The 19830-nt window shown below is 45.0% G+C and overlaps 1 protein-coding gene across 3 annotated transcripts in view; it reads right to left on the bottom strand.

Moving 5' to 3' along the window:
* LOC112225656 (FERM, ARHGEF and pleckstrin domain-containing protein 1) overlaps window positions 1–19830 on the bottom strand; it is a 113715-nt gene that overhangs the window by 18401 nt on the left and 75484 nt on the right. For all 3 annotated transcript variants that reach the window (XR_006080039.1, XM_024389781.2, XM_024389780.2), the window contains exons 12-15: window positions 16958–17036; window positions 16475–16685; window positions 5891–6078; window positions 5471–5560 (exon numbers count right to left, since the gene is read on the bottom strand). Coding sequence is in view for 2 of the 3 variants with exons in the window: in XM_024389781.2 (XP_024245549.1) it covers window positions 5471–5560; window positions 5891–6078; window positions 16475–16685; window positions 16958–17036 (568 nt within the window). In the remaining variant the exon portion in view is untranslated. The remainder of the gene's footprint in view (window positions 1–5470; window positions 5561–5890; window positions 6079–16474; window positions 16686–16957; window positions 17037–19830) is intronic.

The following is a 19830-nucleotide window of genomic DNA, read 5'->3' as shown; positions in this document are numbered from 1 at the left end:
TACGGTACTGTAGGAGGGAGGTATGGTACTGCAGGAGAGGAGGAGGTACGGTACTGTAGGAGGGAGGTATGGTACTGCAGGAGAGGAGGAGGTACGGTACTGTAGGAGGGAGGTATGGTACTGCAGGAGAGGAGGAGGTACGGTACTGTAGGAGGGAGGTATGGTACTGCAGGAGAGGAGGAGGTACGGTACTGTAGGAGGGAGGTATGGTACTGCAGGAGAGGAGGAGGTACGGTACTGCAGGAGGGAGGAGATACGCTACTGCAGGAGGGAGGAGATACGCTACTGCAGGAGGGAGGAGGGACGGTACTGCAGGAGGGAGGAGGGACGGTACTGCAGGAGGGAGGGACGGTACTGCAGGAGGGAGGAGGGACGGTACTGCAGGAGGGAGGAGGGACGGTACTGCAGGATAGAGGTACGGTACTGCAGGAGGGAGGAGGGACGGTACTGCAGGATAGAGGTACGGTACTGCAGGAGGGAGGAGGGACGGTACTGCAGGAGGGAGGAAGGACGGTACTGCAGGATAGAGGTACGGTACTGCAGGAGGGAGGAGGGACGGTACTGCAGGATAGAGGTACGGTACTGCAGGAGGGAGGAGGGACGGTACTGCAGGATAGAGGTACGGTACTGCAGGAGGGAGGGATGGTACTGCAGGAGGGGGAGGGACGGTACTGCAGGAGGGAGGAGGGACGGTACTGCAGGAGGGAGGAGGTACGGTACTGCAGGAGGGAGGAGGGACGGTACTGCAGGAGGGAGGAGGGACGGTACTGCAGGAGGGACGTACGGTACGGCAGGAGGGAGGTATGGTACTGCAGGAGGGAGGAGGGACGGTACTGTAGGAGGGAGGTACAGTACTACAGGAGGGAGGTACAGTACTACAGGAGGGAGGAGGGACGGTACTGCAGGAGAGGAGGGACGGTACTGCAGGAGGGCGGTACGGTACTGCAGGAGGGCGGTACGGTACTGCAGGAGAGGGGTACGGTACTGCAGGAGAGGAGGTACGGTACTCTAGGAGGGAGGAGATACGGTACTGCAGGAGAGGAGGGACGGTACTGCAGGAGGGAGGAGGTATAGTACTGCAGGAGGGAGGGGAAGAGCTGCAGTCCATATAAACAGAGGGAAGAGCTGCAGTCCATATAAACAGAGAGAGAAGAGCTGCAGTCCATATAAACAGAGAGAGAAGAGCTGCAGTCCATGTAAACAGAGAGAGAAGGGCTGCAGTCCATGTAAACAGAGAGAGAAGGGCTGCAGTCCATGTAAACAGAGAGGGAAGAGCTGCAGTCCATATAAACAGAGAGAGAAGAGCTGCAGTCCATGTAAACAGAGAGGGAAGGGCTGCAGTCCATATAAACAGAGAGAGAAGAGCTGCAGTCCATGTAAACAGAGAGAGAAGAGCTGCAGTCCATATAAACAGAGAGAGAAGAGCTGCAGTCCATATAAACAGAGAGAGAAGAGCTGCAGTCCATATAAACAGAGAGAGAAGAGCTGCAGTCCATATAAACAGAGAGAGAAGAGCTGCAGTCCATATAAACAGAGGGAGAAGAGCTGCAGTCCATATAAACAGAGAGAAGAGCTGCAGTCCATATAAACAGAGAGAGAAGAGCTGCAGTCCATATAAACAGAGAGAGAAGGGCTGCAGTCCATGTAAACAGAGAGAGAAGAGCTGCAGTCCATATAAACAGAGGGAGAAGAGCTGCAGTCCATATAAACAGAGAGAGAAGAGCTGCAGTCCATATAAACAGAGGGAGAAGAGCTGCAGTCCATATAAACAGAGAGAGAGAAGAGCTGCAGTCCATATAAACAGAGAGAGAAGAGCTGCAGTCCATATAAACAGAGGAGAAGAGCTGCAGTCCATATAAACAGAGAGAGAAGAGCTGCAGTCCATATAAACAGAGAGAGAAGAGCTGCAGTCCATATAAACAGAGAGGAGAAGAGCTGCAGTCCATATAAACAGAGAGAGAAGAGCTGCAGTCCATATAAACAGAGGAGAAGAGCTGCAGTCCATATAAACAGAGGAGAAGAGCTGCAGTCCATATAAACAGAGAAGGGCTGCAGTCCATATAAAAGAGCTGCAGTCCATGTAAACAGAGGGAAGAGCTGCAGTCCATATAAACAGAGAGAGAAGGGCTGCAGTCCATGTAAACAGAGAGAGAAGAGCTGCAGTCCATGTAAACAGAGGGAAGAGCTGCAGTCCATATAAACAGAGGGAAGGGCTGCAGTCCATATAAACAGAGGGAAGGGCTGCAGTCCATGTAAACAGAGAGAAGAGCTGCAGTCCATATAAACAGAGGGAAGAGCTGCAGTCCATATAAACAGAGAGAAGAGCTGCAGTCCATATAAACAGAGGGAAGGGCTGCAGTCCATATAAACAGAGAGGGAAGAGCTGCAGTCCATATAAACAGAGGGAAGAGCTGCAGTCCATATAAACAGAGAGAGAAGAGCTGCAGTCCATATAAACAGAGAGAAGAGCTGCAGTCCATATAAACAGAGAGAGAAGAGCTGCAGTCCATATAAACAGAGAGAGAAGGGCTGCAGTCCATATAAACAGAGAGAGAAGGGCTACAGTCCATATAAACAGAGAGAGAAGGGCTGCAGTCCATATAAACAGAGAGAGAAGGGCTACAGTCCATATAAACAGAGAGAAGAGCTGCAGTCCATATAAACAGAGCTCCCTGTGTGTTTTCCGTATGCTCTGTTGTAAAGCAGCTGGAATAATGTGTTTTTCTGCCCAGAGGACAGCAGGGAAGAAAACAAACAAAACAGCAGTGTTGAATCTCGAGAGAAAGAGAGCGAGAGACACACACATATTTCCCTCAGATTACACAGACCCACAAAGATTTTGAAAACAAATCCAATTTTGATAAACACCCATATTATCTACTAGGTAGTGGTTCCCAAACATTTTACAGTACCGTACCCCTTCAAACATTCAACCTCCAGCCCCTGTATCGCCTCTAGCACCAGGGTCAGTGCACTCTCAAATGTTGTTTTTTTGCCATCATTGTAAGCCTGCCACACACACACTATACGATACATTTATTAAACATAAGAAGGAGTGTGAATTTTTGTCACAACCGGCTCGTGGGAAGTGACAAAGAGCTCTTATAGGACCAGGGCACAAATAATAATATAATAATAATAATCAATCATTGAGATCTTTATTTAGCCATTTTACATATAAAACCTTATTTGTCACCACAGGTTAATGAGAAGGATGTGCTTGAAAGGATGCTCATAACTCTGCAATGTTGTGTTGTATTGGAGAGAGTTTCAGTCTTAAATCATTTTCCACACAGTCTGTTCCTGTATTTAATGGTCATGCTAGTGAGGGCCGAGAATCCACTCTCACATAGGTACGTGGTTGCAGGGGGCATCAGTGTCTTAACAGTGCGATTTGTCAAGGCAAATACTCTGAGCGCAGCCCTATCCAGAAATCTGGCAGTGCCTTCTGATTAAATTCCATTTTCACAGAACCGCTTGATGCAATTTCGATGAGGCTCTCTTGTTCAGATATCGGTAAGTGGACTGGAGGCAGGGCATAAAAGGGATAACGAATCCAATTGTTCGTGTCATCCGTTTTGGGAAAGTACCTGCAGAGAAGAGCTTCTTAATCATAGCCTCAATTTTGTCCCGCACGTTGAATATATTTGCGGAGAGTCCCTGTAATCCTAGATTCAGATGATTCAGGTGAGAAAAAAACATCACCCAGACAGGCCAGTCGTGTGAGAATATCGTCATCATGCAAGCGGTCAGACAAGTGAAAATTATGGTCAGAAAAGAAAACTTCAATCTTGTCTCTCAATTAAAAAAAAAAAGTGTCAATACTTTCCCCCTTGATAACCAGCGCACTTCTGTATGTTGTAAAAGCATTACATGGTTGCTGCCCATATCATTGCATAAAGCAGAATATACCTTTAACAAAGTTAACCCTTTTCACTGTATTGTCCAAAAGGTATTTCTTGACCACCAAAGTCCATTTGATGTCACAAAGCTGTCCAGTACTTTAAAAATATCCTCTCCTGTTGTCCTGGTTTCCAGTGGTTTGCAGAAGAGGATGTCTTCCTTAATTGACCCCCCATAAACGTAACAGACATATACCAGGAGCTGTGCCAGGCCCTCCACATCTGTTGACTCATCCAGCTGTAAAGGCATAGAATTCACTGGCTTGTATGCGAAGTAGTAATTGTTTCAAAACATCTCCTGCCATGGTCACTGATGTGTCGTGAAAAAGTGTTGTTTGATGAAGGCATTGTCTGTATAGTTTTTGGGCCCTTTCCCCCAGCATTGTCTCAGCCATATCCGTGACGGCAGGAAGAATGAAGTCATCCACAATAGTATGGGGCTTGCCTGTCCTAGCCACTCCTAGCCACAAGAGTGAAGGTTTCATTGAGTTGTGAGACAGTACTTTTGCACATATGGGGCGGCAGGGTAGCCTAGTGGTTAGCGCATTGGACTAGTAACCAAAAGGTTGTAAGTTCAAATCCCCGAGCTGACAAGGTACACAATTTGTCGTTCTGCCCCTGAACAGGCAGTTAACCCACTGTTCCTAGGCTGTCATTGAAAATAAGAATTTGTTCTTAACTGACAAATAAATAAATAACACGCTGAGCAAAGGCACTACTCCCAATATAAGTGAACCCCAAATCAATGTAGTTCTCATCATATTTGCGCCTCTTCGATGGTCCAACATCCCTGTCTGTTGTTCGGTGCTTTCCTGGGTAAGGGAGCAGTAGCTCTTCGGCTGCATCAGATTCACAACTGTCAGTGTCCAAGCTAGCTGGGCTAACAACAAATGTAGAATTACTGATGCTAGCATTGGATGTGCTCGTGGAAGCAGAACAACTTGTGTGGTCGACAGGTGCAGGTGTAGTACTGCTGGTAGTAGCAGTACTACCAGTAGAGCTGGTATGTGTCTATGGGCGCGGGCCTTTTTTTAACCATTTATCAATTTTCGAGTTAACAGAATGAGCAGCAGCTACGTTTGGAAACATACGGACCGTTAGTGGAATTCATGCTAGAGAGTAAAGTTTGGGGAGGCAGGTAGCCTAGCGGTTAGAGCATTGGACTAGTAACCGAAAGGTTGCAAGATCAAATCCCCGAGCTGACAAGGTAAAAAGGTACAAATCTGTTGTTCTGCTCCTGAACAGGCAGTTAACCCTAACCCACTGTTCCTAGGCCGTCATTGTAAATAAGAATTTGTTCTTAACTGACTTGCCTGGTTAAATAAAGGTATAATGTGATTGGATGTTAATTATTTGACGAGGCTACCTGTATTTGACATTGTGTTGTTATTTCTCTGAACACTAGATGGTTTCATTTTATTTTTGGCAGTGAAACAAGGCTACTCAGGCGAGAACAAAAACTCCCCCAAATGTATAGCCCCGTTGGAATTTGCTCATATTTATTTTTATATAGCGAAAGAGAGAGAAAGAGAGAGAGCGGAATAATCTATCTGGTGATGTGCCCTTACCACAGTCACCACCTCCAGGTCCTTCAGATAGGTCCTCTCTGTGGTCAGCAGCTCCTTGGCGATAAAGTAGGCCTTGTCGGTAGGGAACCTCTGTGAAGGAGAGTAAAACAGACTCTTAACTGTGCAGAGACAACACTACTGTGTCATGGGTCATTTTTTCACATTTTGAATAATCAATTCCAGTGTTACGACATGTAGCCCAGTTACATCAGACTTGGTACAGGGTACCCAGCACTCGTCCCTGTGGAGAGTTATTTAGGCCAGGTAATCTCAGTCCTCTGCTATTGTAGGTACTACTGTATGTGACTGGAGCCTCTTTGAAGCAGGTGATGGTAATTGGAGATTTAAAACCACAATGAGGCACATCAATGCCTTTCTAGCTGTAGTCCTGTCACATAGGGCCCTCTCTGGAACACAAACCTTCCTTCGAACCTCGTCTTCATCGTCGGTGCGCACACTGCCGGCGTCGTTGAGCAAGGGACTGGTGAGGGGAGAGGGCTGCCGAATGTCCGGACTGTGACCACAGAGTTCGACCGGCTTCTGACCGTTGACAATGCCCTGGGAGTTAACGGAGGAGGCGGAGAGATGAGGGCTGTTGGACACCACCCCTGTTGACGGAATGGAGAGGGGGATGAGGAAGAGAGTCAGCTGAAGAAGTTAAATTAAATCTATAAATATCTGCAGCATGTTTCATGTCTCTAATGTCCAGACAGCTCTAATGCTCTTCTCTCTCTCTAATGTCCAGACAGCTCTAATGCTCTTCTCTCTCTATAATGTCCAGACAGCTCTAATGCTCTTCTCTCTCTCTAATGTCCAGACAGCTCTAATGCTCTTCTCTCTCTCTAATGTCCAGACAGCTCTAATGCTCTTCTCTCTAATGTCCAGACAGCTCTAATGCTCTTCTCTCTCTCTAATGTCCAGACAGCTCTAATGCTCTTCTCTCTCTCTAATGTCCAGACAGCTCTAATGCTCTTCTCTCTCTCTAATGTCCAGACAGCTCTAATGCTCTTCTCTCTCTCTAATGTCCAGACAGCTCTAATGCTCTTTCTCTCTCTAATGTCCAGACAGCTCTAATGCTCTTCTCTCTCTCTAATGTCCAGACACAGCTCTAATGCTCTTCTCTCTCTCTAATGTCCAGACAGCTCTAATGCTCTTCTCTCTCTCTAATATCCAGACAGCTCTAATGCTCTTCTCTCTCTCTAATGTCCAGACAGCTCTAATGCTCTTCTTCTCTCTAATATCCAGACAGCTCTAATGCTCTTCTCTCTCTATAATGTCCAGACAGCTCTAATGCTCTTCTCTCTCTAATGTCCAGACAGCTCTAATGCTCTTCCCCCTCTCTCTAATGTCCAGACAGCTCTAATGCTCTTCTCTCTCTCTAATGTCCAGACAGCTCTAATGCTCTTCCCCCTCTCTCTAATGTCCAGACAGCTCTAATGCTCTTCCCCCTCTCTCTAATGTCCAGACAGCTCTAATGCTCTTCCCCCTCTCTCTAATGTCTGGGATTTCAGCATGATAGATCAGCTGTTGGGTTGAACACAGTATTATGATTGAGTGTAATCACTTACCTAAATCCCCTACACTGCCACTATGTTCACTAGGATGTTCACTAGGATGTTCACTAGGGAAACTTGATTGCATACTTGCCCACCACTGTCTCCTTTCCTCTGATAGCACCACGTTGGCATGAACAAAACAATGATTAAACTAGCAACATCTCTGGTGAACGTCTGATTCTACACACTAGGATGGAGGGGACAGCCGTGACAAGCAGCACGGATTACCACACACAGCCACGAGACACAAATGAGTCTATCGAACACACTATACATACAGATATTTAACAGAGCTATGCTACATCTATGACATCACAGGAGGATGGGAGGGGACTAGCATCTATAGAGTGACAACGAGACAATGTTGGGGGTCTTTATAAAAAAAAGATTCTGGACTCCCACTTCATAAAGGTCAACTTTATTGTCACTAGTGCACAACTGTATACAATGTTAAAAAGTGTAAAAAAGTCTCTGGGAAAGAGAAAAGATGGTAAAATGGGTATCAGAGAGTGTAAAAAAGGACCCGAAGACGAGACGGGTGGCATCCAACTTGTTATGGATGGAGACTGTAGTATCCAAGGTGTTATTATGGACGGAGACTGTAGTATCCAAGGTGTTATGGATGGAGACTGTAGTAACCAATGTGTTTATGGATGGAGACTGTAGTATCCAACGTGTTATGGATGGAGACTGTAGTATCCAAGGTGTTATGGATGGAGACTGTAGTATCCAAGGTGTTATGGATGGAGACTGTAGTATCCAAGGTGTTATGGATGGAGACTGTAGTATCCAAGGTGTTATGGATGGAGACTGTAGTATCCAAGGTGTTATGGATGGAGACTGTAGTATCCAAGGTGTTATGGATGGAGACTGTAGTATCCAAGGTGTTATGGATGGAGACTGTAGTATCCAACGTGTTATGGATGAAGACTGTAGTATCCAAGGTGTTTATGGATGGAGACTGTAGTAACCAAGGTGTTTATGGATGGAGACTGTAGTAACCAAGGTGTTATGGATGGAGACTGTAGTAGCCAAGGTGTTTATGGAAGTAAGTGAGAGAGAGAAAAGGTGAAAGAGCAGCAAGTAAAGTTGTTGAATTTACAACTAGCATATTCTGGGACCTGGCTAACAGTAAGTGTCACAATGCACAAAGTGCTAATGTGACCCAGAATAATGTCTTTATACAGTTTTACTGCTATTATTACTTCATGATTACTTCATTAAAACAATATTACTACTGTCATTACTTCATTATTACTTTATTTCATTATTACTAATGTCATTACTTCATTATTACTTTATTTCATTATTACTACTGTCATTACTTCATTATTACTTTTTCATTATTACTACTGTCATTACTTCATTACAATAGTACTACTGTTATTATTTAATAATTACTACTGTTATTACTTTATTTCATTATTACTACTGTTATTACTTCATTATTACTACTGTTATTATTTCATAATTACTACTGTTATTACTTCATTATTACTTTATTTCATAATTACTACTGTTATTACTTCATTACAATATTACTACTGTTATTATTTCATTATTACTACTGTTATTACTTCATTACAATATTACTACTGTTATTATTTCAATATTACTACTGTTATTTCATTATTATGTCATTACAATATTACTACTGTTATTACTTCATTATTACTACTGTTATTATTACTTTATTGCATCATTATTACTGTTATTACTCCATTATTACTTTATTAAGACAACATTATTACTGTTGTTACTTCATTATCACTGTGAGTGATATCTGCCTGCCACTGTCTTGTCTGCTGTGAGTGATGTCTGCCTGCTCAGGTCTTGTCTGTTGTGGGTGTTGTCTGAACGGGTGAAATGTTAAAGTAGGTAGCAGTGAAAGAGTGAGGTGAGGGTACATACAGTACATAGTGCAACAGCCAGAAAGCATGAACACCACCGCCTGAGCCCTGGGTTAGCCTCTTGGACATGCAATGGAACCAAGCCCGGCCCACATGGAGACACCAGCAGTGTAAGACTAGCTCACACAAGCCCGGCCTATAAACACATGAGTTTAAGACTAGCTCACACAAGCCCGGCCTATAGACACATGAGTTTAAGACTAGCTCACACAAGCCTGGCCTATAGACACATGGGTTTAAGACTAGCTCACACAAGCCCGGCCTATAAACACATGAGTTTAAGACTAGCTCACAGTGTATTATGATACACTGAGTGAACAAAACATTAAGGATCCCTGCTCTGACCAGGTCAATCTAGGTTGAAAGCTATGATCACTTATTGGTGTCACTTATTAAATCCTTTTCAATCAGTGTAGATGAAGGGGAGACAGGCTAAGGAGGATTCATAAGCCTTCAGACAATAGAGACATCCACTGAGAATGTGTTCCATTCAGAGGGTGAATGGACAGGACAAAACATTGAAGTGTCTTTGAACAGGGTATGGTAGTAAATGCCAGGCGCAGCAAGTTTGTGTCAAGAACTGCAACGCTGTTGGGTTTTTCACGCTCATCAGTTTCGCAGTGTGTATCAAGAACGGTCCACCACCCAAAGGACATCCAGCCAATTTAACACAACTGCGGGAAATATTGGAGTCAACATAGATCCAGCATCCCTGTGGAACGCCTTTGACACCTTGTAGAGTCCATGCCCTGACAAATTGACTCTATTCTGAGGGCAACCGGGTGGTGGGTACAACTTAATACGAGGACGGTGTTCCTAATGTTTGGTATATTCAGTGTAAGGGTGGCAGGTAGCCTAGTGGTTAGAGCATTGGGCCAGTAACCGAAAGGTTGCTAGATCGAATCCCCGAGCTGACAAGGTAACAATTTGTCGTTCTGCCCCTTGGACAGGCTGTCATTGTAAATAAGAACTTATTCTTATTATCTGACTTGCCTAGTTAAATAATGGTAAAACATTTTTGGGGGTTTAGTCAATTATTTAGCCTTCAATACAAAATCCACAAATATCAGTTGTGTACAACAGCCCAACATCACAGAGCCATAAGACAGTGCTTGGTATGTCTGACAGGGTGTTCTTTTCCTCCAATGATCCAGTAACCAACAGTTAAGTACCCTCATACTGTCCCCTCACGCTACCTGGAAGGCTGAGTAAAAACAACATTGAGTGACACTGAGTTAAAGCAACATTGAGTGACACTCAATAATTGTGTTATTATTTGAAGTTTATATTAATTTAGGACCAAGTTAATTAATAAAAAAAATATCATAAAATGACACAATATATAATAGATACTATACAGTGCATTTGGAAAATATTCCCTTTTCCACATTTTGTTACGTTACAGCCTTATTCTAAAATTGATTAAATAAATAAAACATCTCATTAATCTACACACAATATCCCATGATGACAAAGTGAAAACAGGTTTTTAAAAATGTTTGCAAATTTCTACAAAATAAAACCAGAAATATCTTATTTACATAAGTATTCAGACCCTTTGCTATGAGACTCAAAATTGAGCTCAGGTGTATCCTGTTTCCATTGATCATCCTTGAGATGTTTCTACAACTTGATTGGAGTCCACCTGTGGTAAATTCAATTGATTGGACATGATTTGGAAAGGCACACACCTGTCTATATAAACTCCCACAGTTGATAGCCCATGTCAGAGCAAAAACCAAGACATGAGGTCGAAGGAATTGTCTGTAGAGCTCCCAAGACAGGATTGTGTTGAGGCACAGATCTGGGGAAGAGTACCAAAAAATGTCTGCAACATTGAAGGCCCCCAAGAACACAGTGGCCTCCATCATTCTTAAATGGAATATGCTTGGAACCACCAGGACTCTTCTTAGAGCTGGCCACCCGGCCAAACTGAGAAGGGTCTTGCTCAGGGAGGAGACCAAGATGGAGATGAGAAAAACGTCCAGGACAACCATCTCTGCAGCACTCCACTAATCAGGCCTTTATGGTATAGTGGCAAGATGGAAGCCACTCCTCAGTAAAAGGTACATGACAGTCCGCTTGTAGTTTGCCAAAAGGCACCTAAAGGACTCAGACCAAGGTGGTGGCAGCATCATGCTGTGGGGACGTTTTTCAGCGGTAGGGACTGGGAGACTAGTCAGGATCGAGGGAAAGATGAACGGAGCAAAGTACAGAGAGAAAACCTGCTCCAGAGTGCTCAGGACCTCAGATTGGGGTGAAGGTTCACCTTCCAACAGGACAACGACCCTAAGCACACAGCCAAGACAACGCAGGAGTGTCTTCGGGACAAGTCTCTGAATGTCCTTGAGTGGCCCAGCCAGAGACCGGACTTGAACCCAATCAAACATCTCTGGAGAGACCTGAAAATAGCAGTGCAACGACGCTCCCCATCCAACCTGACAGAGCTTGAGAGGTTCTGCAGAGAAGAATGGGAGAAATCCCCTAATACAAATATGCCAAGCTTGTAGCGTTATACTCGGGGCAGCAGGTAGCCTAGTGGTTAGAGCTTTAGGCCAGTAACCAAAAGGTTGCTCGATCGAATGCCCGAGCTGACAAGGTAAAAATCTGTTGTTCTACCCCTGAACAGGCAGTTAACCCACTGTTCCTAGGCCGTCATTGAAAATAAGAATTTGTTCTTAACTGACTTGCCTAGTAAAATAAATAAATATTTATAAAAATAAATAAATAAAGGTATAAATAAAATACCTGACAAGACTTGATGCTGTAATCACTGCCAATGGTTCTTCAACAAAGTAAAGGGTCTGACAACTTATGTGAATACATTTTTAAAAAACAACTGTTTTTGTATTGTCATGATGGGGTATTGTGTGTAGATTAATGAGGGAGGAAAAACTATTTCATACATTTTTGAATAAGGCTGTAATGTAACAAATGTGGAAAAAGTGATGGGGTCTGAATACCTTCCGAATGCACTGTAATATATATATATATACACACACACACATGGATACAGCTAAAAGCTGAGAGACTTTGAGCTTTGACACACTGCCATCTTTCAGACCCACAACATGCAGCACATACTGAAACCTGCCTTTATGTTCCCTGCTTGTTCCCTAGTTCCTGTCATCGTGAACAAAGTCATTTCACAATTATCTCCAGCCCTATATTCTAGACCTCTGTAACCTCTGTTGACAGTTAACGAGATCACTGCAGTGAAAGGAGACCCAGTTAAAACCCTTGTGCTTTCTCTTCACACAGCCTGTGGCAGAACAGTAAGACATCAGGACAGTACGGGAACAGGTTCACATGCATCCAGAGCAGGGAAATAGAGACAAGGTGAGACTTGACTTAATAAGTGCTGCATGCTGGCAGAACAGAGTTTCAATTGAACAAAGACATTTAAAAAAAATATTTAAAAAAACATTGTAATGTAAGGTCAGTAAATCCTGAATCAAAATAATATACAGCAAAACAAAATGACAAGGAGGAGAATGAAGCAAAGCAAAGACAATCAGGGACAGCAAGAAAACAAAATAAACACAAAAGTGCAGAGTAATTCTGTAAGGGGAGAAAGGGGCAAACTAGAGAGATAAGTAGACCCCTGGAGTTCAATAGACAATGAGATGTTTAGATAGACAGGAACAAGAAGAGATGCCACCAGTGGTCATCAGAGCAATATTATACCAGTACTGTCCAACAGTACTGACTGGGTCTGGGCGTGTTCTGGTATGTCAAGTTGCCACAACAGTCTTTTAGATAACGTTTCTTCATTAAACGGATGTTTCCCAGAACAAGCCTGTCAGAGCGTGGCTCTGTGATGCCTAAAAACACCAGTCAACAGTAATTAGTTACAATTTCAATCCGTTGATCACTTTGTACAGAAGACCTCTATGTTACTGTAAACATTGACTATCAAATCAGGAGTTGAGGTTGGGACGTGCTGTAGACGAACAGAAAGCCTTCGCAGCACCCAACAAACTAAGACATGACCTATTGTACATCTCTCACTACTGGAGTCCTCTCACTATTGTAGTCCTCTCACTACTGTAGTCTTCTCACTACTGTACGTCTCCCACTACTGTAGTCTTCTCACTACTGTAGTCTTCTCACTACTGTACATCTCTCACTACTGGAGTCCTCTCACTATTGTAGTCCTCTCACTACTGTAGTCTTCTCACTACTGTACGTCTCCCACTACTGTAGTCTTCTCACTACTGTAGTCTTCTCACTACTGTACATCTCTCACTACTGGAGTCCTCTCACTATTGTAGTCCTCTCACTACTATAGTCTTCTCACTACTGTAGTCTTCTCACTACTGTACGTCTCTCACTACTGTACGTCTTCTCACTACTGTACGTCTTCTCACTACTGTAGTCTTCTCACTACTGTACGTCTTCTCACTACTGTAGTCTTCTCACTCCTGTACGTCTCTCACTACTGTAGTCTTCTCACTACTGTACATCTCTCACTACTGTAGTCTTCTCACTACTGTACATATCTCACTACTGTACGTCTCTCACTACTGTAGTCTTCTCACTATTGTATTCGTCTCACTACTGTAGTCTTCTCACTACTGTACATATCTCACTACTGTAGTCCTCTCACTATAGACACTAATTAGAGACCGACCGTATGTACAGTACAAGCAACATGTATACTCAATACACTTGTGTTCTCCTAAGCAACTCGCTAAATATAAACAATGAATCACATATCCAATACCAGGCAACATAGAACATCACAGGAAACAGCCTGTCTGTCTCTTCTATTAGTAGATCTGATTAACAAGAACCAATCACAAGAGTCTACAATATGATCATAACGATTAAAAAAGCAACACATATATACAGTAGTGTATAAAACATAGACCAACGTCCCCATCGACATGCTAGCCAAACAACAGCATACTGTCCACTGACAGAATGGACAGGTTATACACTGACGATAAAGACACATGACGGCATTTGACAGAGCATTTGGAACTCTCCAACAATCAATAAACAATCAATAAACAACACAATGCATCATTGTAGATTCCACGTTGAGTGTGCAAGTCCGGTCCGCTCGCAGAACAACATACAGTAGCAGTCAGAAGTTTGGAAACACCTACTCATTCCAGGGTTTATCTTTATTTTTTACTATTTTCTACATTGTAGAATAGTAGTGAAGACATCAACACTATGAAATAACACAACCAAAAACATAACCAAAAAAAGTGTTAAACAAATCAAAATATACTTTATATTTGAGATTCTTCAAAGCAGCCACCCTTTGCCTTGATGACAGGTTTGCACACTCATGGCATTCTCTCAACCAGCTTCACGAGGTACTCACCTGGATTACATTTCAATTAGCAGGTATGCCTTGTTGAAAGTTAATGTGTGGAATTTATTTTCTTCAATTCATTTTTTTCTTCCAACCGCCGTGTCTTTGTGAGACGCAGAGTAGGTGAACGGATGATCTCCCATGTGTGGTTCCCACTGTGAAGCATGGAGGAGGAGGTGTGATGGTGTGGGGGTACTTTGCTGGTGACACTGTCAGTGATTTATTTAGAATTCAAGGCACACTTAACCAGCATGGCTACCACAGCATTCTGCAGCGATACGCCATCCCGATGAGTTGGACCGCAGAGTGAAGGAAAAGCAGCCAACAAGTGTTCAGCATATGTGGGAACTCCTTCAAGACTGTTGAAAAAGCATTCCAGATGACCACCTCATGAAGCTGGTTGAGAAAATGCCAATAGTGTGCAAAGCTGTCATCAAGGCAAAGGGTGGCTGCTTTGAAGAATCTCAAACATAAAATATATTTTGATTTGTTTAACACTTTTTGAGTTACCACATGATTCCATGTGTTATTTCATAGTTTGATGTCTTCACTATTATTCTACAATGTAGAAAATAGTTTAAAAAAATAAAGAAAAACCCTGGAATGAGTAGGTGTGTCCAAACTCCTGACTGGTACTGTATCTCTGCATCTCCACAAACAGTATTCCCTCGACTTCATCCCAAAAGTCCAGCTAGATACAGAGCATCAGGGGGTTTCCACTGGATTGATTCACACTGCTGTACAGTGGTCTTTAAAAAGACGTGTCACTAGAAAACGATGATGTCTCTAACTGAGAACCACCTGGTGTGTGTGTGTGTGTGTGTGTGTGTGTGTGTGTGTAGATAGACACCAATATAGTCAGAACAGACAGGAAAGGTTAACCACCTGAGGGTAGAAGAGAACAGGACAGAGACCTTCATCCCGCTCTCTCTCTATCTCTCAGTTAAAGGGCAGAGCAACCCAATGGGAAACAGAGTGTACTGTATACTCAGTTAGTGCCATGTTGGCAGCACAGAGACAGAGGAGTTAGTAGGCCCCCGAATCAACCCTTTCTGAGTAACTTCTGTCCCTTCACACAGACTGGCATAGCTATCACCCATGCTAACCACCAGAGCCAATGCCACCGTGGAGCAGGTATCTGAACTTCCTTCCTCTGGGCTAGCCTAACAGCTGAACACCTGTGCCCCGTCATCGTCACTAAAGTTAAGGCAGCCATCCTCCTCCATCTCCTCATCCAGCTGGAGGCTCCCAAAGGAGTACTTGTTCCTGGGCATGGGGGAGGGGTAGTTGAACCGCACGGCCATGGGGTTACCGTAGGTCAGCGGGTGGCTGATGGAGCTGCCCGTGGTGTTCTCGGGCTCTGAGTCACTGGACTCTGTGCCACTGCTGGTGGAGCCGTCAATCATCTGAACAGCCCCTATGTGGTCTACACCACCATGGCTGTACAGCTTCTGTATGGGGCTGAGCTTGGGTTGGCCGGGGGCAGACAAGCCATTGGCCTTTACGCGGCGCTCCAGAGCAGCCATACGGGAGGTGACAGGCCGGGGATCGTGGGAGGGCGTGGAGGTGGCCTGATGCCGGCTCAGGACGAAGGGGTCTGTGTCGGAACGGTTACGCATGTTGTGTAGCTTTTGTAAGTGTGGCGAGCGGGCCATGATGGGCGAATAGCTGCCGTAGTGGGATGGGGCCTGACCTTGGTCTTGGGGCCCCCCATGGCCTCTCTGGGTGTTAAACCCCCTGAGACCCTGGTCGTCCCAGCGTGGGGGCCTGGAGCCGTGACCGTTTTGCTCACCGTGGCTGAGTGAGCCGGTCCGGTGGAAGGTGACGGGGCTGGAGGTGGTGCTCTTAGAGCCTAACAGGCGGACCGTCAGGGGGCTGCTACTACGCTGGTCCGCAATTCCACCACCCCCCAACTCCTCCATCATAGTGCTATTGAGAGGCGGACCACTGCCGAAGAACGGCAGGTTGGCAGAATCATCTAACTCACAGCTCATATTGAGGGGGGACTCTCTGTACCTCATCCTACCCAGAGCCAGTTCCCGCTCGTTTATACTGCCACGGTGGGGGCTCGCGGCCTCCTCCCCATGGCTGTCAGTAGGATGAGACCAGGTAACCCGGCCCTTGGCCACGTCATATTCACTATCTATATCACTGCAGTCAATGTAGGGGATGGAGGAGGTGCTGCCCTTAGCGCCCTGGGAGGCTGGACCTGTGTTCAGATGGTCTGGGTGGGGCTGCCTGGCTGGGCCTGGTTCTGCCCCAGGACCTGGCCTGTCCTCGCCGTGTCCCACGTTCCTCTGGATGGAAGGGCTGCCTCTGATCCGCAGGGCTGAAGGGTCCTCAGCGTTCACAGACTCCTTCCAGTGACGGTGGGGCGGAGAGTCCACCTCCGCTCTGTCTCCTGGAGCACCGCTCACACTCTGTGGAGTACGGAGAACAGAGAACAGAGGGCTGAAGGTTATATTTAACAGTTAAACAAGGAAATGTAGTTATTGTGTGGCATGGATTAGTTATTCCGTCTACTCAATTATTAACTGTATATTCTAAGCAGTATATTTCATATTCATAGAGTTTCTAGATGAAGACATGCTGGTTCGGCTATCATATAGAGAGTGACAGTTCCACAATGTGGCGTTCAGCACGTTAGCCTCTAATGGACCGTGTGTGTGGGAACAGTGAAGGAGCCACTGACTTCTTTTGGCACTTGAGGTGCGTGAGGGAAAGACAGCGGAGATGGACGGCTTCTGCTGTGCTGGACCCTACTGTGTTTCCTGAAGAGGATGACAGAAAGTGGATATGTTAATCACCTGGCAACCCTCACACAGTCTCTCTCTTTGTACAGTACCAGTCAAACGTTTGGACACCGACACCTCTTGAGCTTATGGCTGAATACTGCCCCTTTTGGAGGAAGTGCGTGCCCATAGTAAACTGAAAATATTTTTTTCCAAAATTGCTAATATATGCATATAATAATAATTATTGAATAGAAAACACTCTAAAGTTTCTAAAACCGTTTAAATTATGTCTGTATGTAAAGCAGAACTCTCAGGGCAGCCTTTCTCCCAAACTCTCTCTTGTCAAGAGAAAAGTTGGGTCAACTTTGACGTCATCGCCCCCACCCTTCCCAGGCAGCTACCGATCTGGGAACAGTATGTATTTGTTCAGCGCGATGTCTGCTTTCAATTGGCACGTTCATTGTTTGAATTTCGCGCTCTCTCATCCTTTGGCGGGCGAAAATGCCCGGGTCACTCTCAAATACATGCACTCTATTGCGCGCGGCCGATTTGGGGAACGTTCTTTTCCAATAGACACCAGTTGAAGCCGGTTCGTTTGTTCGCGATTATCATTGATTTACATGATAAAAACATCATTTTGCTCGATTCTGCACTTAGTTTGACCAGTTTAGTCGACATATAATATGTAATTTTGAAGTTTTGATGCGCAAGAGTGCGGGACCAGAAGGAGCAGAAGTTATTTTGGGTGCATTTCAGCTGAAGCTGTTAGCATATGCTAATACAAAGACGCACAACTTGAAACCAAACGATGTATTGGGTAAGTATGACTCCTTCTACATCTTCTGATCGAAGAACATCAAAGGTAAGGGAATATTTATGTGGTTATTTTGGGTTTCTGTGGACTCCAAACGTATGGTACTTCCGGCGCCGACAGAGATGGCCGCCTCGCTTCGCGTTCCTAGGAAACTATGCAGTTTTTTGTTTTTTTACGTGTTATTTCTTACACTAGTACCCCAGGTCATCTTAGGTTTCATTACATACAGCCGAGAAGAACTACTGAATATAAGATCAGCGTCAACTCACCATCAGTACGACCAAGAATATGTTTTTCGCGATGCGGATCCTGTGTTCTGCCTTACAACCAGTGTAACGGAGTGGATCACATGCAGCGACCAAAAAAAAAAAAAACGACTCAGAAAAAGAGGGAAACGAAGCGGTCTTCTGGTCAGACTCCGGAGACGGGCACATCGTGCACCACTCCCTAGCATTCTTCTTGCCAATGTCCAGTCTCTTGACAACAAGGTTGATGAAATCCGAGCAAGGGTAGCATTCCAGAGGGACATCAGAGACTGTAACGTTCTTTGCTTCACGGAAACATGGCTAACTGGAGAGACGCAATCCGAAGCGGTGCAGCCAGCGGGTTTCTCCACGCATCGTGCCGACAGAAACAAACATCTTTCTGGTAAGAAGACGGGCGGGGGCGTATGCCTTATGGCCAACGTGACATGGTAAACATACAGGAACTCAAATCCTTCTGTTCACCTGATTTAGAATTCCTCACAATCAAATGTAGACCGCATTATCTACCAAGAGAATTCTCTTCGATTATAATCACAGCCGTATATATCCCCCCCCATGCAGACACATCGATGGCTCTGAACGAACTTTATTTAACTCTCTGCAAACTGGAAACGATTTATCCGGAGGCTGCATTTATTGTAGCTGGGGATTTTAACAAGGCTAATCTGAAAACAAGACTCCCTAAATTTTATCAGCATATCGATTGCGCAACCAGGGGTGGAAAGACCCTGGATCATTGTTACTCTAACTTCCGCGACGCATATAAGGCCCTGCCCCGCCCCCCTTTCGGAAAAGCTGACCACGACTCCATTTTGTTGATCCCTGCCTACAGACAGAAACTAAAACAAGAAGCTCCCACGCTAAGGTCTGTCCAACGCTGGTCCGACCAAGCTGACTCCACACTCCAAGACTGCTTCCATCACGTGGACTGGGAGATGTTTCGTATTGCGTCAGACAACAACATTGACGAATACGCTGATACGGTGTGCGAGTTCATTAGAATGTGCGTTGAAGATGTCGTTCCCATAGCAACGATTAAAACATTCCCTAACCAGAAACCGTGGATTGATGGCAGCATTCGTGTGAAACTGAAGGCACGAACCACTGCTTTTAATCAGGGCAAGGTGTCTGGTAACATGACTGAATACAAACAGTGCAGCTATTCCCTCCGCAAGGCTATCAAACAAGCTAAGCGCCAGTACAGAGACAAAGTAGAATCTCAATTCAACGGCTCAGACACAAGAGGCATGTGGCAGGGTCTACAGTCAATCACGGACTACAGGAAGAAACCCAGCCCAGTCACGGACCAGGATGTCTTGCTCCCAGGCAGACTAAATAACTTTTTGCCCGCTTTGAGGACAATACAGTGCCACTGACACGGCCTGCAACGGAAACATGCGGTCTCTCCTTCACTGCAGCCGAAGTGAGTAAGACATTTAAACGTGTTAACCCTCGCAAGGCTGCAGGCCCAGACGGCATCCCCAGCCGCGCCCTCAGAGCATGCGCAGACCAGCTGGCCGGTGTGTTTACGGACATATTCAATCAATCCCTATACCAGTCTGCTGTTCCCACATGCTTCAAGAGGGCCACCATTGTTCCTGTTCCCAAGAAAGCTAAGGTAACTGAGCTAAACGACTACCGCCCCGTAGCACTCACATCCGTCATCATGAAGTGCTTTGAGAGACTAGTCAAGGACCATATCACCTCCACCCTACCTGACACCCTTGACCCACTCCAATTTGCTTACCGC

The sequence above is a fragment of the Oncorhynchus tshawytscha genome, linkage group LG26 (genome assembly GCF_018296145.1).
Source record: "Oncorhynchus tshawytscha isolate Ot180627B linkage group LG26, Otsh_v2.0, whole genome shotgun sequence".
Classification (NCBI taxonomy): Eukaryota; Metazoa; Chordata; class Actinopteri; order Salmoniformes; family Salmonidae; genus Oncorhynchus; species Oncorhynchus tshawytscha.
Note: the sequence above shows the minus strand (reverse complement) of the source record. Positions and strands in the feature narration are given on the sequence as shown.